This window comes from Vulpes lagopus, chromosome 5 (assembly GCF_018345385.1).
Source record: "Vulpes lagopus strain Blue_001 chromosome 5, ASM1834538v1, whole genome shotgun sequence".
Lineage (NCBI taxonomy): Eukaryota > Metazoa > Chordata > Mammalia > Carnivora > Canidae > Vulpes > Vulpes lagopus.
This window is the reverse complement of record NC_054828.1, coordinates 56,302,301-56,322,530: the sequence shown is the minus strand read 5'-3', so window position 1 is coordinate 56,322,530 and position 20,230 is coordinate 56,302,301. Positions and strand designations below refer to the sequence as shown.

Here is a 20,230-nt window from a genome sequence, read left to right as displayed (position 1 = left end):
AGGGATCCCCTTATGTGGTTTCCATTTTGTATTTCTTACAATGTTTCACTCACAAAGACAGTTCATAACTAAAAACTAACAAAACCTACCCAGATTGACAAAAGAGTTATGTGAAAACAAATATGGTACTTTTCTCTTAAAAAATATTCTATCAAGGGACACCTGGGTGGCTCAGTGGTTGAGTGTCTGCCTTTGGCTCAGAGCATGATTCTGGGATCCTGGATGAGTCCTGCACTGGGTTCCCCGCAGGGAGCCTACTTCTCCCTCTGTCTGTGTCTCTGCCTTTCTCTGCCTCTCTCATGAATAAATAAATAAAATCTTAAAAAAAAAAAAAAAAAAGTCTATCAAGGTACTTTTTAGAAGTTCAAAGTATATTTATAAATTCCTTGCTTAAGCAAACCTAACTCTTGACTCTCTACAATTAAAGAGCTCTTACTTAACATCCCTGTCTTCTTCAATAGTTCATTCACAAGTATAATTTCAACTATACCACTAAATTAATATTAAATCTCCAGTTTACTGCCTGACACCATCCATAAAAAATGACAATCATTATCAATGACTTTACTTAGTAAAGGTTCACAAATGCTCAGTAACTAAAGTAGCCACAGAACCAAGGCTATTAGGATTCAACATTCTTTAAAATAATCCATACCAATTGGTCATGATACACTTTCAATTCTGTAAAACTAAACAAATGCTTAAAAAAAAAAACTAAATGAAATTCTGTCTATAATATGCTTAGGGTATGGCCATTTTTAGTATAAATCCTCACAAGTTAGTAATCCTACTTTCTTCTAAATAGAGAATGATAAAAAAATCAAAAGCAGACTTTGCTAACCATAATTTTTGGCTTTCATTTCTTCTATTTCTAATATCCACAACTACAGGAAACTCATTCTCAAATTATAACCAACCTTCCCTTCTCTCCCAAAGTTATAACAAGTTCTATCAAACACAAGAACTCTATACTTTTTCTTAGCTGACTGAATTTATGAAGTAGGACAATAAGGACCCTTAAATTTGAATAATATTTTGATTTTATCTTTACCTTACTTCTTGATCTCCTCTTTCCACCAACCAATTTCATGAATCGATTGTACTGCTCTTCCTGATTTGAGAGATCTCGAATTTTTCTGATTTCTTCTTCTCTTTTCCTTCTCTCTTCTTCTTCAGCTTGTTTCCGCTGATCCTCTTCTTTCTGTCTTTCCTGTTCTTTTTGTTGTTGTAGCTTCTTCCATGCCTTTGTTTGCTGCTTCCTTAATGCTTGTTTAGCTTTAAATAAAAATACAGAAACATCAGTATCTATTAGAGTTAGAATTTTCTAGATAAAACAAGAACTTTTTAATTTATTTTCATTAACTATATAGCTGCTCATCCAAGTTCTGTTTATATAGAACTGTGTCCCCCATTCAGGGACCTATAATTCCCTAAACTCAAACTTTTCTGAATTAAAGTCTTAAAACTATATTGATATATGAAGTCAGTTACAATAATTTAACAGAAATGATCACCTGTAGTGCTAACTTTTTTGGCCGAATGTGTTTTTGTACTGGTTTTAACTTTTTGTTGTACACTTTTCGTTTTAGTCAACTTTTCTTTGCTTTCTTTCATCACCTGCTGTTCTTTTTGTTGCCATTTTTTACTGGCTGACTGAAGAGCCAAAAGACGAAGTTGTAGTTCAGACAGTTCCTCTTCATCTTCACCAAGTTTCTTTAAAAAAAAAAAAAAAAAAAAAAAAAGTTGCAATTGTTTAGTTCTATTATTTGACCTTAAACATTTCACCAACCCAAACCTTTCCCAAGATCAGAATTTAGCATTAGTTGTAAAGCAAATATTTAAAAGGCAATTTAAGTCAAGCAGGGAACCTAAACTACTTACCACATCCCTACACCCTAATCCAGTCTCTATTATATACAGACAGAAAATCAATCTGTGGAAGGGGTGTGTGTGCAAGCTGAAGGGTTAGAGGGGGTGAGTATAACTGATGGAAAAGGATGATACAAAAAAGGAAAATTAAGGGTCAGAGATCAGCATTTAACTGAGTTTCCCAAATAAGAAAGTAAAATTCTTTGTTTTTTTAAATTTTATTTATTTGAGAGAGAGAGCAAGAGAGCAAGAGCACAAATAGGAGGCAGTGAGAGAGAAACAGGCTTCCTGCTAAGCAGGGGATCCAAGATGGAGCTTGATCCCAGGACCCTGGGTATCATGACCTGAGCTGAAGGCAGACATTTACCTGCCTGACCCAGCCAGGTGCCCCAGAAAATAAAAATCTGATGACAGTGAATCCAAGAAGAAATGGAAGCAGGAGAGGTCAAGAATGAAGAATGAAGCAGTTCTGTAGTCATGTGATTTACTAGTCTTACAAGTAATACACAGAACAGGTACACTGAATGTCAAGACTGAAATTTGTGAACTTTAAAAAAAATACACATTTTATAATTCTTTAAATGAGATTTACTTATATTTGAATATTACTTGTTCTAAAACTACAGATACTTACCTGAATATTTAAAATATTTTGAGGGGCACTTGGGTGGCTCAGCAGTTGAGGGTCTGCCTTTGGCTGGGGTTGTGATCCCAAGGTCCTGGGACCAAGTCCCACATCAGGCTCCCTGCAGGGAACCTGCTTCTCCCTCTGCCTATGTCTCTGCCTCTCTCTGTGTCTCCCATGAATAAATAAAAACCTTTTTATAAATAAGTTATATATATATATAAATATATAAGATACATATTTTGAACACCCAAGACTTTTCTTTAGGGATGCTATAACAGAAAAATAGGTTGAGAGCAAATATTTAAAAGCTTTTTTCCAATTGAAATATTAATTTTTTTCACTCTACCTTTTTAAAGATAATTTTAAAAATCTATTCTCTACATTTCAGTTAAAATTAGTTGAAAATGTGAGGCAAACTAACAAGCAAAGATTCTCAAATGGAGTAGATGGATTTGGTGGAGAGAAACATATTGGGACTCCTCTGGCCTCTCCATTCTTTGAAATTAAATGCAAAACCATCTATGTTTTTCCTTTATGTGTATGTATAAAGAAAGAGGGAAGCAAAAAATATTAAAACTCAAAAAAGGTTAAGGCCCACTTACCTAATAACTTTTACTTAGAGGTGAATTATAATCACATATTGTCTATCTCTGATTAAACTCTTTAACTCCTAAGCATAAAGAAAATATTGGGCCCCTCCTACTGGTTTCATTTTACTATGAACTATTTATTATAAATGTATAACTGAATTGTCTCTATGCATTTCAGTACTTCAGTTCATCCAAGCCAGGATATAGATAGTCTTTCCACTGTTAGGAAATACACTGTTACAAATGAGTTGAAAAATTAACCTTTTTTTTTTTTTTAAACTCTAAGTCACTTAAACATACCAAATTCTACTGCTTGGTCCTGACAGTCTAGAGCTGGGCTATCCAGTGTGGTGGCCATGAGCCCCATGTGGCTACTTAAATTTAAATTAACTAAAACTGAATAAGAAATTTCGTTCTTCAGCCACACTAATCACATTTCTAGTGCTTTAAAGCTACAAGTGATTAATAGCTACCATATTGGAAAATGCGAATAAATAACATTTCCATTATTGTAGAAAATTTTATTGGATAGTGCTGATCTAGAGTGTTTAAAATGAAGCTATCATCACTTAAAAGTCTCTGATTACTTTCTGCAACTACTCCTTTTGGAATAAAACATAAAAGTTACTGATTCTGGCCTTCCGCCACCGGAGCATCGAGCAGCAGCAGCCGTCTGCAGCCATGGCTCTGTGCTACCCCATGGCCGTGGGCCTCAACAAGGGCCACAAGGTGACAAAGAACGTGAGCAAGCTGAGGCACAGCCGCTGCCACGGGCGCCTCACCAAGCATACCAAGTTCATGCGGGACATAATCCGGGAGGTGTATGGCTTCGCCCCGTACGAGCGGCAAGCCATGGAGCTGCTCAAGGTGTCCAAGGACAAGCCGCCCTCAAGTTCATCAAGAAGTGGGTCGGGACGCACATCCGCCAAGAGTAAGAGAGAGGAGCTGAGCAACGTGCTGGCGGCCATGCGGAAAGCGGCCGCCAAGAAGGACTGACCCCCTCCCCACCCCCGTAATAATAAAGCCTTCTCCGGGAAGAAAAAAAAAAAAAGGTTACTGATTCTGTCATACAATTGTATGTTAACTCAAAGCAGCGACCTGGTCAGCCAAGAGCACTGAACTTCATTTAACTCCTTGCTCTGACACTTACTCACTTTAGGCGAGTCACTCAATCTACCCATATGAATCTTACATCATCTGGAAAACAGATAATGTCAGCTTAATTTATAAGGTTATTGTTGAGGATATTAAAAAAACACATACACATGCACATGTGTATGTGTACATATGTATCTATTACATTATCAGTCTTAAATTCAGGATCATCTCTTTCCTAAAGCTTCTAGACTCCTTGCATCATTTTAATTTACTCATAAAAACTAACTGAAATCTTAAAAGAAGGAACTGAAGGTATTTCAGATCTCTAATTCAACAAAGAAAAGGCTTGGGCTATTGAGAGCTCTTACATATTAAACGCAGTGCTTGGTGCTTCTGTACATTATCCTGCTGAACTTCACCACAATCCAGAGAACAGATGACACTGAACTCATTTTGTAGAAAAGAAAATAGAGGCAAGCAAAGGCAAAAAGCTTACACAAGATCGCTGAGCTAGTAAGAGGAAGCTAGATCTGAATAGCAGGTCGAGATCTAATTCCAAGGATTTCCCCCACATGGGATAATCCCCCTAAAACAGGAAAACAAAATCTCTGGGTAAAAATTAAAAGTTTCAAAAAACTAACAAACCAAAAGATCATCTGTGGATATGTATTTAAAAAAAAAAAAAAAAAAAACTTCAATTAATCAATTTAACTGAACCCAATGCAAAGATACTCCAGGACATCTCTCCAGATTTTACCTTTAAGGCTTATGTCCAAATAGAGGTAATGATGAAAGAAATGATGTAAAGAAAATAAGTGGAAACAAGAAGAATCTTCTTTCAAAAGAACAGAGCAATGCGGTATAAGAATCAGTCTTAGAGAGACACCCAATTCCAAAAAACAGTATCTTACCTTTTCAGAGAGAATGTCTGAGGCACTAATTCTTCTTGTTAAATTTTGTTCTTTATCTTCTAACCCTTTAAAATAAAACAGCATATTTTGAATACTCTGAAAAACAGCTAACACCAATTTAAAATAAAATGCTGTATATTTAGTAGTACTTATTTTAAGGGGTCTCTCATTTTCACAATCTCTGAACAAAAAGAGAAGAATGCTGTTAGAATGAAAATCTGACCAAACTTTTCATATTAGCCTCATTTCTGAAAGTTATAACGCAAAATGATTCAAAATATTAAATAAGTTAAAACTGTATTTTGATAAAATGACTTATGAACTGAAAGTAATATTCCATTAACAGAATTTACATTAAGCTGGCAGTACCTTATGAGCACAACATTATCTTAAAAACAAGTACGAACCACAAATTTCAAACTATAAATCTAACTTTACACAAAGTTTGTAAAACCAGGTAATTGTTTAGTTCATCAACAATGTAGTTTGGCATTGTCCTACCACTGTTATGGGTCTCTACAATAAAATTATTTCATTTTTGACTCAATACTTCCAAGATGAAAATTGGTTTTGTGCAGTCATGTAGTGTTTTTATAATTATTATCTGGAATTCTAAATTGAGCTAAAGACAATCATCAGGATATAGATGGTAGTTAAAACCATATAATTACGAAACACCCCTGGAGAATGCAACACAGAGGACATCAACAGTTAAGAAATTTCAAAGGAAAACTATTTTTTTAAAAAAAGAAGAAAATCAGAAATTATAAAAAATTCCAGATATGTATAGTATTACCAAAACCCCAAAATTTCAAGTTTATGAAGAAACACATTACTGAATATAGTAGTTATGTCTACGCCCTATAGAATATTCTCAACATTGTGGCCTAACAGGTCCTTTGAGAACATAAAACAAATTATATCAGTCTTTGATCGAGCTCTCATAGCAATTTCATTCAGAGTAAAAAACAAAGGTGTTTTTTTTTTTAAATTTTATTTATTTATTTGACAGAAAGAGAGCACAAGTAGGGAAGAGGGTCAGAGGGAGAAGTAGACTCTGTGCGCTAGGCAGGAAGCCCGATGTAGGGCTCAATCCCAGAACCCTAGGATCATGACCTGAGCCTAAGGCCGACGCTTAACCAACTGAGCCACCCAGGTGTCTCCACAACAAAGTTCTTATAAACCTCTACATGATCTATCCCAACCTATCACCTCTGACCTATTCTCTCCTACTATTCAGCACCCCCACTCTCCTTTCTTTAGTGGCACAGGCCTCCTCCCTTTTATTCTCCAAATATGCCAGGTATCCTTCTGCCTTAACAGTAGTTATTTTAGTTCGCAGATTCTCAAACTTTACCAGGTACTAGAATCAACAAGAAGGCTTGTTAAATTTAGAATGTTGGGCCCCATTTCCAGAGTTTCCAATTCAGTATATCTAGGATAGGCCCTAGGCATTTGCATTTCTATCAAGTTCCTAGGTAATGCTGGTCCAAGGACCAAAGTTAGAAAATCATTGCTCTAGCTCTTTATTATCTGCCTAGAAAGCTCTTCCTTCAGATATTCATTTGGCTATTCCCTCACTGTCTTCAAAGACTTTAAATCTCACCTTCAAATGCAGGCCTCCCCTGATCACTTATTAATACTGCAACCCACAGTTACTATCTCCCTACTTAACCCTGCTATAATTTTTCCATAACTGTTATTTACTCATCATATTTATTTTTCCCCCTTCTAAAACACAAATCCATTAAGGCATAAATGACTGTCTATTTTGTTCATGGATATACTGCCAAGAGCCTGGAATAAAGTGCTCAATTTCTGAATGAATGGAAGAATGAAATAAAAAATTATGGAAAATTAAAATTAATTTTGCAATTCCATCAAAATAACTCTGCCCTGATTAGTTTCAGTAAGGAATAGAAAAGCAGATTGCACTGGATTAAAAGGGAATGAGAGGTAAAGTGGAGAGAGTCAGCACAGGCTAGCCTTTCAAGAAGTCTGGATGAAAAGACAGAAGTTAAGGAAGAATATAGAATGGGGAGGAGAGAGTGATTACATTTTGGGAGGAAAACCCAAATATGTTTATACTAAGAACCCCTTAAGAGAAAGTGGTTAAAGATGAATCAAAGCAAACAACAGATAGAGTAAGGTCCCAAAGAAGACAGAAATTAAGAGCCAGGAACACAGGTTAAAACAAGGTGGTCAAAAACAAAAGTGAAATGAAGTGAAAATCAATAAGGATGTAAGTTTATGATCAGAAAGTGAAAAGCATCTCCCTCTGCCTCTCCCTCTGTGTCTCTCATGAATAAATGAATAAAATCTTTAAAAAAAAAAAAAAAAAGGAAAGTGAAAAGTTGAAACTTGAGTGAGATAACCTGAATAAAGTTGAACAAGGAATAAAGTTGAGTAAGAGGCCTAAATAAATAAATAAATAAATAAATAAATAAATGTTTAGAAGAGTTGTTGAAAGAAATGGAAAAGCAGCTGATCACCAACAACTTAAAAGCTTAATGGCAGAGCTGAGTCTTCCTCAAGGCTGAGGGCAGGGCTGCAGTGGGGGGGAGAGGATGCATATGAAGAAACTAATCAATACAATTTATTCAGATAAATTTTAGCATTTTTGGTTTTCCTCCAATTTCTCTTCCACACTGCTGCAAGTTACTTTTCTAAAACATACACCTGATAACATCATTTTCCTGTTTAAAAATATTTGCTGGCCCACCTGACGTTTAAGAAAATCTAAATTCCTTAGCCAAGACATTCAAGGCCCTCTGTAACCTGATTTCAACCTACCCTTTTATAAATTTATATGCAACTGTTCCCAGAAACATACCATTAATCCCACACTGCACTCATTTTAGATCAAACTCCATTATTCTTTAAAAGTTCTCTATGCTTTATCTGATCATTTGGTTCCTTCTTACTTCCCAAGTCAGAAAGACTCATTTTTTGAGACACATATCAAACATTTCCATTACTATGAAAACCTTCTAAACCGAGGTGGACATATTTGATCCTTCCCCTGTATTACTGCAGGCTTTCATACATAACTCTTACTACACTCTGTGATAGTTACTTGCATGTATATATTTTTTTATCCTACGGAGTTATACTTTTCAAAACTGCCTGCCTGGAATCATTGTGCTAAAGTCTACTCAGGTGCCTGGCAGTGGCAAATGCAAAAGCAAACCCTCTCTTGGAAGTCCCATCTTTGTCCCAGGCCTCAAAAAATTACTACCAAAAAAATAAATAAGTAAAAAGAAACAAAAGTGAGCACTTTAAAAAACAAAAAGAAGAGAAAAAGAAGAAAAAAAATCACTAAACTGTCAAGAAGAGGTACCAAAAATGGGAACCAGAAATGGGACCCATAAAAACGTCAGATACTAGAAATTAGCAAAGGAAAAAACAAACCAGAGCAAACCTATGGTTAACACACTTAAATAAAGATAAATTTGAAAAAATAAGCAAAAAAATCTAAAAAGACCAAAGTAATTTTAAAAATAAAATAAAAATGAAATAATAAAATAAAAACTGTAACTGACATTTAAAAGTCAATAGGTGAGTTTATTACGGCAAATCAGACAAAGCTAAAGAGAGAATCCAGGAACTGAGAGACACATCAGAAGAAATTTTCCAGAATGTAGCAAAGATTTACAAAGACATGGAAACTTAAAAGAAATTAGAGAAATGGAAGATAAAGTAAGATCATCTGATATAACAGATATACAAAATTCCTAAAAAGAAAGAGAATGGGAAAATATTTTAAGATAATGACAATTTTTCAGAATCAATGAAAACAAGAAGCACAAATCCCAAGCTGAATAAAAATAGCAATCAATTCATTATAAACTCCAGAATATTAAAGACAAAAAAAAAAAAAACAGGGTTTTTAAGGCAAGCAGAGAAAGAAGATAAATTACCTTCAAATTAGAAACTATTAAGACTGATGGCTGACTTTTCAAAATCAATAATGGAAGCCAGAAAGTATCTTCAATATGTTGAGGATGTAATTAGCCAATCTAGAATTCCAAACCTAGAAAATTATCTTTAAAAAAGGGGAAAGAGGGAATGCCTGGGGGCAGGGGGCGGGTCAGTTGGTGAGAGAGTCTGCCTTCAGCTCAGGGCGTGTCTCAGGGCGTGACTCAGGGCGTGACTCAGGGCGTGACTCAGGGCGTGACTCAGGGCGTGATTCCTGGGATCTGGGATCAAGTCCCACATTGGGCTCCCGGCAAGGAGCCTGCTTCTCCTTCCGCCTGTGTCTTTGTCTCTCTCTGTGTCTCTCATAAATAAATAAACAAATCTTAAAAAAGGCGGGGGGGGGGGGGGGGGGGAGGAGGCAAAGAGTAGTAAGTTTCCTATCCAGCAGACACATCCAAATTTTAAAAAATGTATATCAAGCATAAATGATTCTAGACAAAGAGTGAGCTAAGAAAGTGTTAAATATATGAGCAAAGCTTGGCAAATACTGACTTTTTGTATGTGGAGAGGGTAAAGACCTTGATTAATTTTAAATATTGATAAGAATTCATGTTACAATTCCTAGAGGAACCAATATGAGACAAGAAACTTAATATCTAACTTCCAAACTTGTAAAAGGGAAAAAAAATTGTATTGGGGAAAAAAAACAAAAAGAGTAAAAAAAAAGAACAAAAAACCAAATATCAGTAATCATGAAAAATGCAAATGGATTATGTATTCTAGTAAAGGACAAAGACTGTCGACTAAGTTACAAAAGAAATCCAGTTCTTCCCAAGAACTTCCCAAGAACTGGGAAGCCCTGTTGGCGCAGCGGTTTAGCACCGCCTGCAGCCCAGAGCATGATCCTGGAGACTCTGGATGAGTCCCACGTCAGGCTCTCTGTATGATGCCTGCTTCTCCCTCTCTGCCTGTGTCTCTGCCTCTATGAATAAATAAATAAAATCCTAAAAAAAAAAAAAAGAAATCCAGTTCTATTCTAGGTAAAATTGACATTTGAGGCATGAGAATATGGAAAGACTAAAAGAATAGAAAATAATATACAAGGTATATATACTTATCAAAAGAAAGGAAATGTGACTATTAGCATAAGAGAAGTCTTTCAGGCAGAAACATTACTAGAGATAAAGAAGGCTACTACATAATAAAGAGAATAAGGAGTCAATTTCTCAGCCTCAAGGTATTTGAAACAAAAACCATAAATCCACCACCACAGTGGCTGATTTTAACAAATCTCTCAATAACTAATTAAGCAGATCAAAAAATGAAGGAAGATGTGAACATAAAAAGCTTGATCCATACATTCCTTTCAAGCACACACAAAACAGTTATTTAAAAAATCACATACAATAATGCAAGTCTCTACAAATAAATATGACAGTACCTACATTTTCATTCTTTCTTTAATATCTTATTCTGGGGCCCCTGGGTGGCTCAGTGGTTGAGCATCTGCCTTTGGCTCAGGTGGTGATCCTGAGGTCCTGGATCGACTCCGATTCAGGCTCCCTACAGGGAGTCTGCTTCTCCCTGTGCCTGTGTCTCTGCCTCTCTCTCTCTCTCTCTCTCTCTCTGTCTCTGTCTCTATGAATAAATGAAATCTTAAAAAAAAAAAACAATAATATCTCATTCTGACAATATCTCATTCTGACAATATTAGGAATCAGTAACAAAAAATATTTTTTTTATTTATTTATTTTTTTAATCTTTATTTATTTATGATAGTCACAGAGAGAGAGAGAGAGGCAGAGACACAGGCAGAGGGAGAAGCAGGCTCCATGCACCGGGAGCCCGACGTGGGATTCGATCCCGGGTCTCCAGGATCGCGCCCTGGGCCAAAGGCAGGCGCCAAACCGCTGCGCCACCCAGGGATCCCAGTAACAAAAAATATTAAGAACCTTCATGTTTGCAAGTTAAGAAACACACTTCCAAAGAAAAACAAAAACTAGAAAATATTTAGAAATAAGTGGGAAAAAATTATATATCACAAAGAGCTAAAGTAGAAATTTCATAACCTAAATTGATCTCAATAGAAGATCTGAAAACTAGTAAGTTTTAAAAACTATGGACTTATTTCTTGGGAAATTTAAAAACTTATAAATGCTACAAGTAATAGAAAAGTGAGACACTTTTTTTTTTTTTAGATTTTACTTTTTTGAGAAAGAGAGAAAAAGAGAGGGGGGACGGGCAGAGGGAGTGGGAGAAGCAGACTCCCTGCTGAGCAGGGAACGCACGCCAGGCTCTTGCCAGGCTCTTGCCAGGCTCTATGCCAGGGCTCAGGAATCCTGACCTGCGCTGCAGGCAGATGCTTAACTGAATGAACCACCCAGGCAACCCCCAAAAATGAGATTCTTAGGCACAATTTTTTTTTTAAATTTTTTTTTTAATTTTTTTTAATTTTATTTATTTATGATAGTCACAGAGTGAGAGAGAGAGAGAGGCAGAGACACAGGCAGAGGGAGAAGCAGGCTCCATGCACCGGGAGCCCGATGTGGGATTCGATCCCGGGTCTCCAGGATCGCGCCCTGGGCCAAAGACAGGCGCCAAACCGCTGCGCCACCCAGGGATCCCTTAGGCACAATTTTTTATAAACTTTACAACTTACAGGAAATGGCGACATTACCTAAACCGCCATAAACAGAAACAGAAAGCATGAACAATCAACAGTATAAAACCTTCCCTCAAAAGATTCCATTCAGGCCCAGATACTTCTACCAATAATACCTACCAGACAACCTAGAAACAATTCAACCTTAATTTAGTCCTGAGAATAAAGAAGGAACCACTTCTCAACTTAATTTGAGCATATCATAACCTTATACTAGAACTTGGCAGGGAAAAAGAAAGGGAAAAAATTATAGGCTATAAAGTTCTAAATAAAACATTAGTAAATCATTATTTACGAAGACTTTTTAATTGCCCAAACTGGAAGAACCCAAATATCCCTCAAATGGAAATGGATAAACTGTACCATTACCCTACAAAGGCACATTCAGCAACAAGAATGAACTAATCATATACACAAACATATTGATGAATCTCAAACACACTATGCCACTTAACTGAAAGAAGCTAGATGCAAAAGGCAATATACTGCATGATTCCACTTATATGACATTCTGGAGAGGGCCAAACTATAGAAAACAGTAGTCACCTGCTGGGCTGAGAGTTGGGGGAGGAGCATGAGAGACTGTGAGAGTTGAGGAGAAACTGTTTTGTATTTTATTTTTTTGTTTGTTTTGTTTTGTATCTTAATTGTGGTGCCTGCCAATGGTTACCCAACTGCCTGCATTTGTCAAAACTTAAAGAGCTATGCCTTAAAAAGGGTATATTTTACTGCATATTAAGTTATTCCTTCATAAAAAGACCAAAAGGAAAAATTTAACAAATCAAATCCATGATGTACAAAAATGACGTATCATGAACTGGCTGGATTTATCCCAAATATTAAAGAGTGGTTTAACACTATAAAATTAATTAATATAATCCATTACACTAATAAAGGAGAAAAACGTTCTTCTCAATAATAAAGGAAAAAGTGTTATAAACTTCAACATCCATTCATGCTGACAACTCAAACAAGGAATTGGGGGAAAACAACTTTTTACCCAATATAGGAAACCTCCAAAAGAAGCTAACATCATGTTAAAAACAAACATCCAAAAGTACTCCTTAAGTTAGGAAACAGAGATGTCCACTGATAGACTTATGTTAAAAATTGCATTACAGGGATCCCTGGGTGGCGCAGCGGTTTGGCGCCTGCCTTTGGCCCAGGGCGCGATCCTGGAGACCCGGGATCGAATCCCACATCAGGCTCCCGGTGCATGGAGCCTGCTTCTCCCTCCGCCTGTGTCTCTGCCTCTCTCTCTCTCTCTCTGTGACTATCATAAATAAATAAAAAATTTAAAAAAAAAAAATTGCATTACAAGTCCCAACCAGGGGCAACCCCGGTGGCTCAGCGGTTTAGTGCCACCTTCAGCCTGGGGTGTGATCCTGGAGACCCGGGATCGAGTCCCACGTCAGGCTCCCTGCATGGAGCCTGCTTCTCCCTCTGCCTGTGTCTGTGCCTCTCTCTCTCTCTGTCTCTTATGAATAAATAAATAAAATCTTTTAAAAATTAAAAAAAAAAAAAGAAGTCCCAACCAGCAGGTAAGGCCAAAAAAGAAAGGTCAGAATGAAACTAAACCTATCATTATTGAATAATATGCCTATGTAGAGAGTGCAAAAAGAATTCACAGAGAAATATTAAAATCATGTCAATGAAGCACGCCACCAAAAAAAACAGTTACCCCACAGCGAATGAAGAATCATCTTAGTACTAATTGAAAATCTTAATTCCCTTACCTTGACTAGGTTCAGTAGTGTCAGATTTCAGGGAGAGCTGTTTTGTTCCATCTTTAACTTTTTTCAACCGGTTCTTATCCCCTGGTAAAGTCAATTTTTGCCTGAGTGGTTTCAATTCAAACGCCTGAAAAGTTTTGACCTGTGTTTTTTCCTCGGGAGCTACTTCTTTACTTGGGTCCTTTGTAATACTGACGTTATCAGTGCTTGTTTGGTCCTCAAAGTTCAAAGTTTTAGGATCTTCCTGCACATTCTCTTCTTTGCTACTCAAAGCTAGTTTTTCATCCTTATTGATGCATTCTAGTTCCAACTGTATTTGCTTATACTTCAAAAGTAAGTCTTCAAAAGTTTCTTCCCCACAGTTTTCACTTTTTGACGAATAATTTTGTTTTCTTGATGGAGATCTTCCAAAACTTTTGGCTGAACGGCACATTAAGGAAACCAGTTTCCAAAATTTTTCCAGTAAGTTTAACAAAAACACATTAAGTTATAAATTGTCTCCCCTTTAACTTTTCAAAAAAAAGATGAATTAGTATTTTAAATTACATTTAACATATGTGCTAATGCCCACTTTCATAATGTGCCCATGTTTCAAATTTAACCAGTAACCATACAAAATAGTCCATTTAGAAAATCACTGGTGTCAGTTATTTTCCCCACAGTACCTCTAGGTATCCCACCTACTTAGGTTATAGCAGCATTCCTTCTGTAGTAATCAGAAAAGCCACAATAAGCTGGATGTTAAAGATTCCCTTCTGAAGGAAGAGAGGAGAAACCAAATAGTTTGTCACAGATGTGGATAATTTACACTTCCAACAGGAGGAAACATTTCTTCTTTTTAATTAGTTTCTTCCCATGTCTCAGATTAAAAAAGAAAAAAAAAAACAATGAGATAAAGAACACTGACAACTACTAGTTAAAACTAGTTTATAAACAGGAAGCATTTTCTTAAAAATCTAATACATAACAATCTTACTATCTAACATCTGCACAACTAAGACAAGGAAGGCAATTCTGTTATAAAAAGAATAAAACCTTCTATAGTATTCAAAATGTAACTTATAAACTCATTTGTCTCTGAAGGTAAGAATAACTCTACCAAAAAAATTTTTTCCTAACACAGTGATACATAGAACATGTAAATGGCTTGGAAATGGCTACAAAATTCCAAACTATAATTTTTACTCAAAATAATTCACACAGGTAAAAAGTGTTACACCCCACTTCTCCAGCCTAGAAATTAACAAGATTTAAAGACCAGTACTTTAAGGGGGTTTTAATACAGTATGTCATTTACAGATCATTTCAACTGGCTAGGATGTAACACTATAGTCCCCTAAAGATGGAAACTGTAATGTTTAACAACTTACAGGAGAATCAATCTCCACATATTTTTAAATTTCCCTAATGACCAATACAAGAATGAGAATCACCACCAAATATATTTTTTTTTACTACCAATAATTTTAGAAACTAAACCAGCATTACAACTCAAAACCTGAACTGTTTTAGTAAATCTTTGGTTTTGTGATCTAAGCTCTTCAGACCCAAGGTTCTTGAAATACTAGTTTCTCATAACCTGTCTTCTTCTTTGACCAATCTGCCATCAGCTGGCTGAATTGGTTTATCCATCATGTTTTCAAACTTTATTTTACCTGGCCTCTCTGCAGCTTTGGACACTGCAAACCACTCTTCTTGGCTTCCCTGACTACACTGTCCTGATTTCCCTACCTTCTTTTCATTTTCCCCTTTATGCCTTCATGACCTAACTCCTGCAATAATGGTGCTTTCCAGCAAGCTCTATTTAGCCTCTTTCACTTTTCCTTTTGAGCATTCTAATGCACTACCGTATGTGTACGTAATACAAGAGACAAGGTCTGGCTTCATGATAAATATTTGGGGTTTTATCTTCCACAAGCCAGCCCCTATTCTGTTGCTGGACTAATCTTTCTAGAACACAAATCTGATCAGATCTGTCCCCTTGTTTAAATCTAATTAAGAACAGAGTTCAAAGGACACCTGGGTGGCTCAGTGGCTGAGTGTCTGCCTTTGGCTAAGGTCGTGATCCCAGGGTCCTGGGATGGAGTCCCACAACAGGCTCCTGGTGAGGCACCAGCTTCCCCCTCTACCTATGTCTCTGCCTCTGTGTGTCTCTCATGAATAAATATGTGAAATTTTTTTTAAAAAAGAGTTCAAAATACTTACAATGGTATTTTGTAATACCATTCATGATCTGACCTGTACTTCCTTTCCAATCTTACAATTTCCTTGTTCATCACAACGTACACATCGTTTTGTAGTTAGGTTTCTCTGTTCTTCAAACTGACCCCAATCCAAAACTGAAATGTCACCTATGTGAACCCAGAACATTACTTGCTTCCTCTCCCACCATTATATACTCTTGTACATATTCTCGAATTATCTGCAGCTACACCTTACTTTTCAATGGAGCCATCTAAAGATAAAACCGAAAAAATAAAGACAAAACTGAAGACCTTGGAAAGATTTGTAGAGGGAAAAGATTCAATACTCTAACAGGAAAATGAGGAAAAGCAATTGAGTTACAACTATAATCTCTGTCAAGGCTAAATGAAATCTCCTATTTCTGTCTAATACAGGACAAAGATGACACCAACACTGAAAAGATTTAATTTTAAACTAGTTAAGATGCAATTTCTAACCGAAATGTTTTGTAAAAAAAAAGAACTGCTTTTCAACTGTAGGTGAAAATAAAATGACTTTCTACTGATGAGAGACACTGGCCTAATTATGTTAGCTCTCATCAGATTAGAAAGTTTAAAACAGCAGTCATCCAAAGGAAACATGCTAAGCGGGACTGACGAAATGTCTATCATTAAGAAAAATTTTAAATGAATGAAACTGAAAATAAGTGCCACATTAGAATCTGCTTATTATATTTCATTAAAGCTGTACCTACCATGCCTTGATCATTACATAAAAATGTAAAAAAAAAAAAAAAAACCACACTTGTACTCCTGCTACTTCACTTCTAGATGATGAAAATGAGCCACAGTATATTCCCTATTCTTTTTTTTTGGGAAACTCTACCCCCAACATGAGGCTTGAACTTAGAATCCCAAGATCAAGGGTCACATGCTCTACTGACTGAGCCAGCCAGGTGCCCCAACACCCTAAGTCTTTTTTAATGTAATTATTTGTAAAATAAAAATGTCATTACTCTAAGTGCACAGTGGATATATGAATAAACCTGAATATAATCTTGGTATTAAGGAACCTAAATTAATAAAATTTTGTATTACAAAGTTTGTTCACATTATATAAAAGTAACTGAACACTATGTTTTCCTTCACAAAATCTTACAAAGAATACCACCTCTAGGATGCATTAATGATACTTCATGAGGAAAACAATGAGCAGAAGATCAAAACAAGCATCCTTTTCCTTAAGTGCAGCATCTGTGAAAAGAAAAACAGCAATACAGCTCATTTCTGCTAAATTACTACAGAAATCAGACTTGATATATTCCTGTAATTTTTTCCACACTGTATGCTTGTTTCTAATAAAAACATATAAGCTAAATAGTAAAGGTATAAATTATATAAATAAAGGCCAAATTGGTATTGAAAGATTGGACAGAAAAAAGGCAAGGGCAGGAGCTGGGCAAGCCCCCTCATCACCACCTTCTCTAACACAGTTTAAATGAAGAAAAAGCTCTGTGCCCCCACAGTACTTTTTACACATCTCAATAAGAACTTTTTACATTAAAACTCTATTTATTCACATCGGTCTCTCCAACACAAATTCTAAGTTTCCTCTTTTGCATTCTTAAAAAACACACATGTAGGGCAACCCCGGTGGCACAGCGTTTTGGTGCCACCTGCGGCCTGGGGGGTGATCCTGGAGACCTGGGATCAAGTCCCGCATCGGGCTCCCTGCATGGAGCCTGCTTCTCCCTCTGCCTGTGTCTCTGCCTCTCTGTGTCTCTCATGAATAAAAAACAAAACAACAACAACAACAAAAAAAACACATGTATGTGCTTTAACAGCCTGTTTTTAGATTCAGAATCAACAACTAACAAAAACTTCCTTAAAAAGTTATCTTGGGGGCAGCCTGGGTGGCTCAGTGGTTTAGCGCCACCTTCCGCCCAGGGCATGATCCTGGGGACCCGGGATGGAGTCCTATGGTGGGCTCCCTGCATGGGGCCTGCTTCTCTCTCTGCCTGTGTGTCTGCCTTTCTCCTTGTCTCTCATGAATAAATATATAAAATCTTTAAAAAAAAAAAAAGTTATCTTGGGCACAGTTTTTCTTTCCTTTTTTTTTGAAAGAACATCTTCTATCTTTTTTAAAAGTCAAATCCTTCTATGATTTTCTTTGAAACAATCCTAGGTGCTCCTCGCCTAACTTGTGGTTGCAGAATCAAGTGTTTTCAGGGCCTCAGCCCCAGAAGCTGCTGTGTACCTAGATTCTTATTTCTTGCCCTGTTACATGCTGACATCTGGGAAAGACCATTTGATCTTGAGAATTCTACAAAAACACCCTTGAGGGTCTTCCAAACGTCATCACGTGTAAGTTTCATATAGAATGCGTTTAAAAAAAAATCATTGTACCCTAGCAACTACAACCGGTGATCACTGCACGTGGCAAATCATCTTTATGCAGTCATCACGAAGACCTAGTTCTACAAACCCATCATAAGCTAGCAAACCTTCAGGCGGCTGATGCCCCAATATAAACCTTCAGTAAGCTCAAGAATCTTAAAGATAATGGGATCAGAGGGAACAACAAATCAGGTATTTTGCTATTTCCACCTCCCCATAATCTCCACTGTCTCAGGCGCACACCGCATGGCGTTCAATACGCTAAAATCAGAACACTGTCTTTCTCTCTCTAACCTACATGGGTCAGCGCTGGGTCATAGAAGGTCCCAAAACTTTCGTGTATGTGCTGCCAGGGCGGGCACAAAAGCACAGAAAGCCCCACAACGAAACATGGAGGAGGAGGAGAAGGAGGAGGAGGAGGAGGAAGTCGTTTTAACAGAGTCGCTTGAATGCACCACCTGTGACTTGGACTTGCGGAAGGTACGAAGTGTTTCACACGCACCCGCCCCGGCCCCACTTTAAAAAAAAAAAAAGGCCGCGTGTGTAAGAACAGGCCGAGAAGAACCTTTAAGGGCGGAACCGTGCAGGATGGAACCTCACAATTTCCATGTCAAGGTTCGATACGGTGCAAGCAACCGGATCAGGCCCTAAACTGTGCATCCCTTTTTATTTTTTTTTAATTCCCTCCTCCTCCCTGTAGCACTCGTAAGTCAAACTGGCACACAGACAAAAGTTCCCGCCGCAGCGAGGGACGGCGCGTCAACCTGAGCTCGGGGCACCTGGGCTGCGGACCGACTAGGAGGAAATCTCGTTTCAGACTTCCCGGGGATCACTTTTGCCGGTTTGGCCCCCGAAGCGTGATACGTTAGCTTGCATTAAAAAAAAAAAAAAAAAAAAAGCAAATCCAGAGACACAACCCCTGCGCCGCGCGGCGACCCACCGAGGAGCCACCTGCTTGCTGGGAAGCGCAGGGATGGACGGAGGGACGGCCAGAGAGATGGACCCAGGGACAAATGCAGGGAGGGAGCCAGGAAGGGTCCCAGGGACGCACCCAGGGACGGACCCAGGGAGGGACCCGGGTAAGGACCCAGGGCAGGACGCAGGGACGGACGGAGGAACGGACGGAGGGATGGACCCAGGGACGGACGGAGGGACAAACAGAGGGATGGACCCAAGGACGAATGCAGAGACGGACGGAGAGATGGACCCGGGGAGGGGCCCAGGGACGGACGGACGGACGCAAGGAGGGACCCAGGGACGGACGGAGGGACGGACGCATGGAGGGACCCAAGGAGGGAGGGACGCAGGGCCACCCGGGCGCGGACGGGCAGGTGAAGGATACAGCTCTTCCGAGGCGGCGAGGGCTCCCGCCAGCTCTGGCCGCCGCCGAACCCCGAGCCCGCCGCTCCGGCCGCGGCGGGCCGGCCGCCGGGCTTGCCTCCCCGCTCGCCGCCGCCGCGGCCCCGGCTCCAGCGGCTGCCGCCGCGGTACGGCCTGCCCCGGAAGCGGAGCCGGTCCAGCGCTATGTGGCTGCGCTCCCAGAAGGACGGCCGCGGGCTGCCCTCCGACAGCGGCCCGGGCGGCAGGCGGGCGGGCGGCGGGTGCGAGCGGAACGGCTCCTTGGGCCGGTAGCCGGCGTGTCCCCGGAGGTGGCCCCGCTCCGCCGCGTGGCGCGGGCGGCAGAGGCTCCGCAGCTGCTGCTGGGACGACGACGACGACGAGCCGCCGCCGGACGCGCCGCCGCGGGCCGCAGGGGGAGGCCTCCGCCGCGCGTAGGGCAGCAGCCCCCCGGCCCCGCCGCCGCCGCTGCTGCTGCTGCTCCGGCTCCGCGCGTCGCTGTGGTTGTCGTCGTCGCTGATCTCCCCGTCCTCCAGCTCGCCCTCCTCCTTGGGCGACAGGCCGCTGGGCGCCGGCGCCGGAACCTCGGCGGCCGCCATCCGCGCCGCCGCCCCGCCCGACAGCGCCCTCCGCCGCCTCGGCTCCCCGCCTCGAACGCCGGCCTCCTGCGGCGGCTGCTCGCTCCGCCGACGCGCTCCGCTCCCCGCCTGCCCCGCACCCCGGCGCCTCTCGCCGGGCCGCCGCGGCCCGCTTCCCCTCGCCCAGCGCCCCCCGGCTCTTCCGCCTCGCGAGAAAGGGGGCTCTGCCCGGGGCTCGGCCCGCGACGTCACTTCCGGCGGCGCGCAGGAAGCCGGCCGCGCAGCTCCCGCGTCATCTCGCGGGACGCCGCGGTGGTCGCCGGGA

The 20,230-nt window shown here is 39.7% G+C and overlaps 1 protein-coding gene and 1 pseudogene across 1 annotated transcript in view; one reads left to right on the top strand and one right to left on the bottom strand.

Moving 5' to 3' along the window:
• Window positions 1–20,078, bottom strand: part of ZFC3H1 (zinc finger C3H1-type containing) — a 56,725-nt gene extending 36,647 nt beyond the window's left edge. The window contains exons 1-5 of the mRNA XM_041755107.1: window positions 19,332–20,078; window positions 13,413–13,829; window positions 5,097–5,161; window positions 1,515–1,713; window positions 1,052–1,275 (exon numbers count right to left, since the gene is read on the bottom strand). Coding sequence (XP_041611041.1) covers window positions 1,052–1,275; window positions 1,515–1,713; window positions 5,097–5,161; window positions 13,413–13,829; window positions 19,332–19,926 — 1,500 coding nt within the window. The 5' untranslated portion in view covers window positions 19,927–20,078. The remainder of the gene's footprint in view (window positions 1–1,051; window positions 1,276–1,514; window positions 1,714–5,096; window positions 5,162–13,412; window positions 13,830–19,331) is intronic.
• LOC121490903 lies at window positions 2,784–4,118 on the top strand (annotated as a pseudogene).
• Window positions 20,079–20,230: the final 152 nt, after the last annotated feature.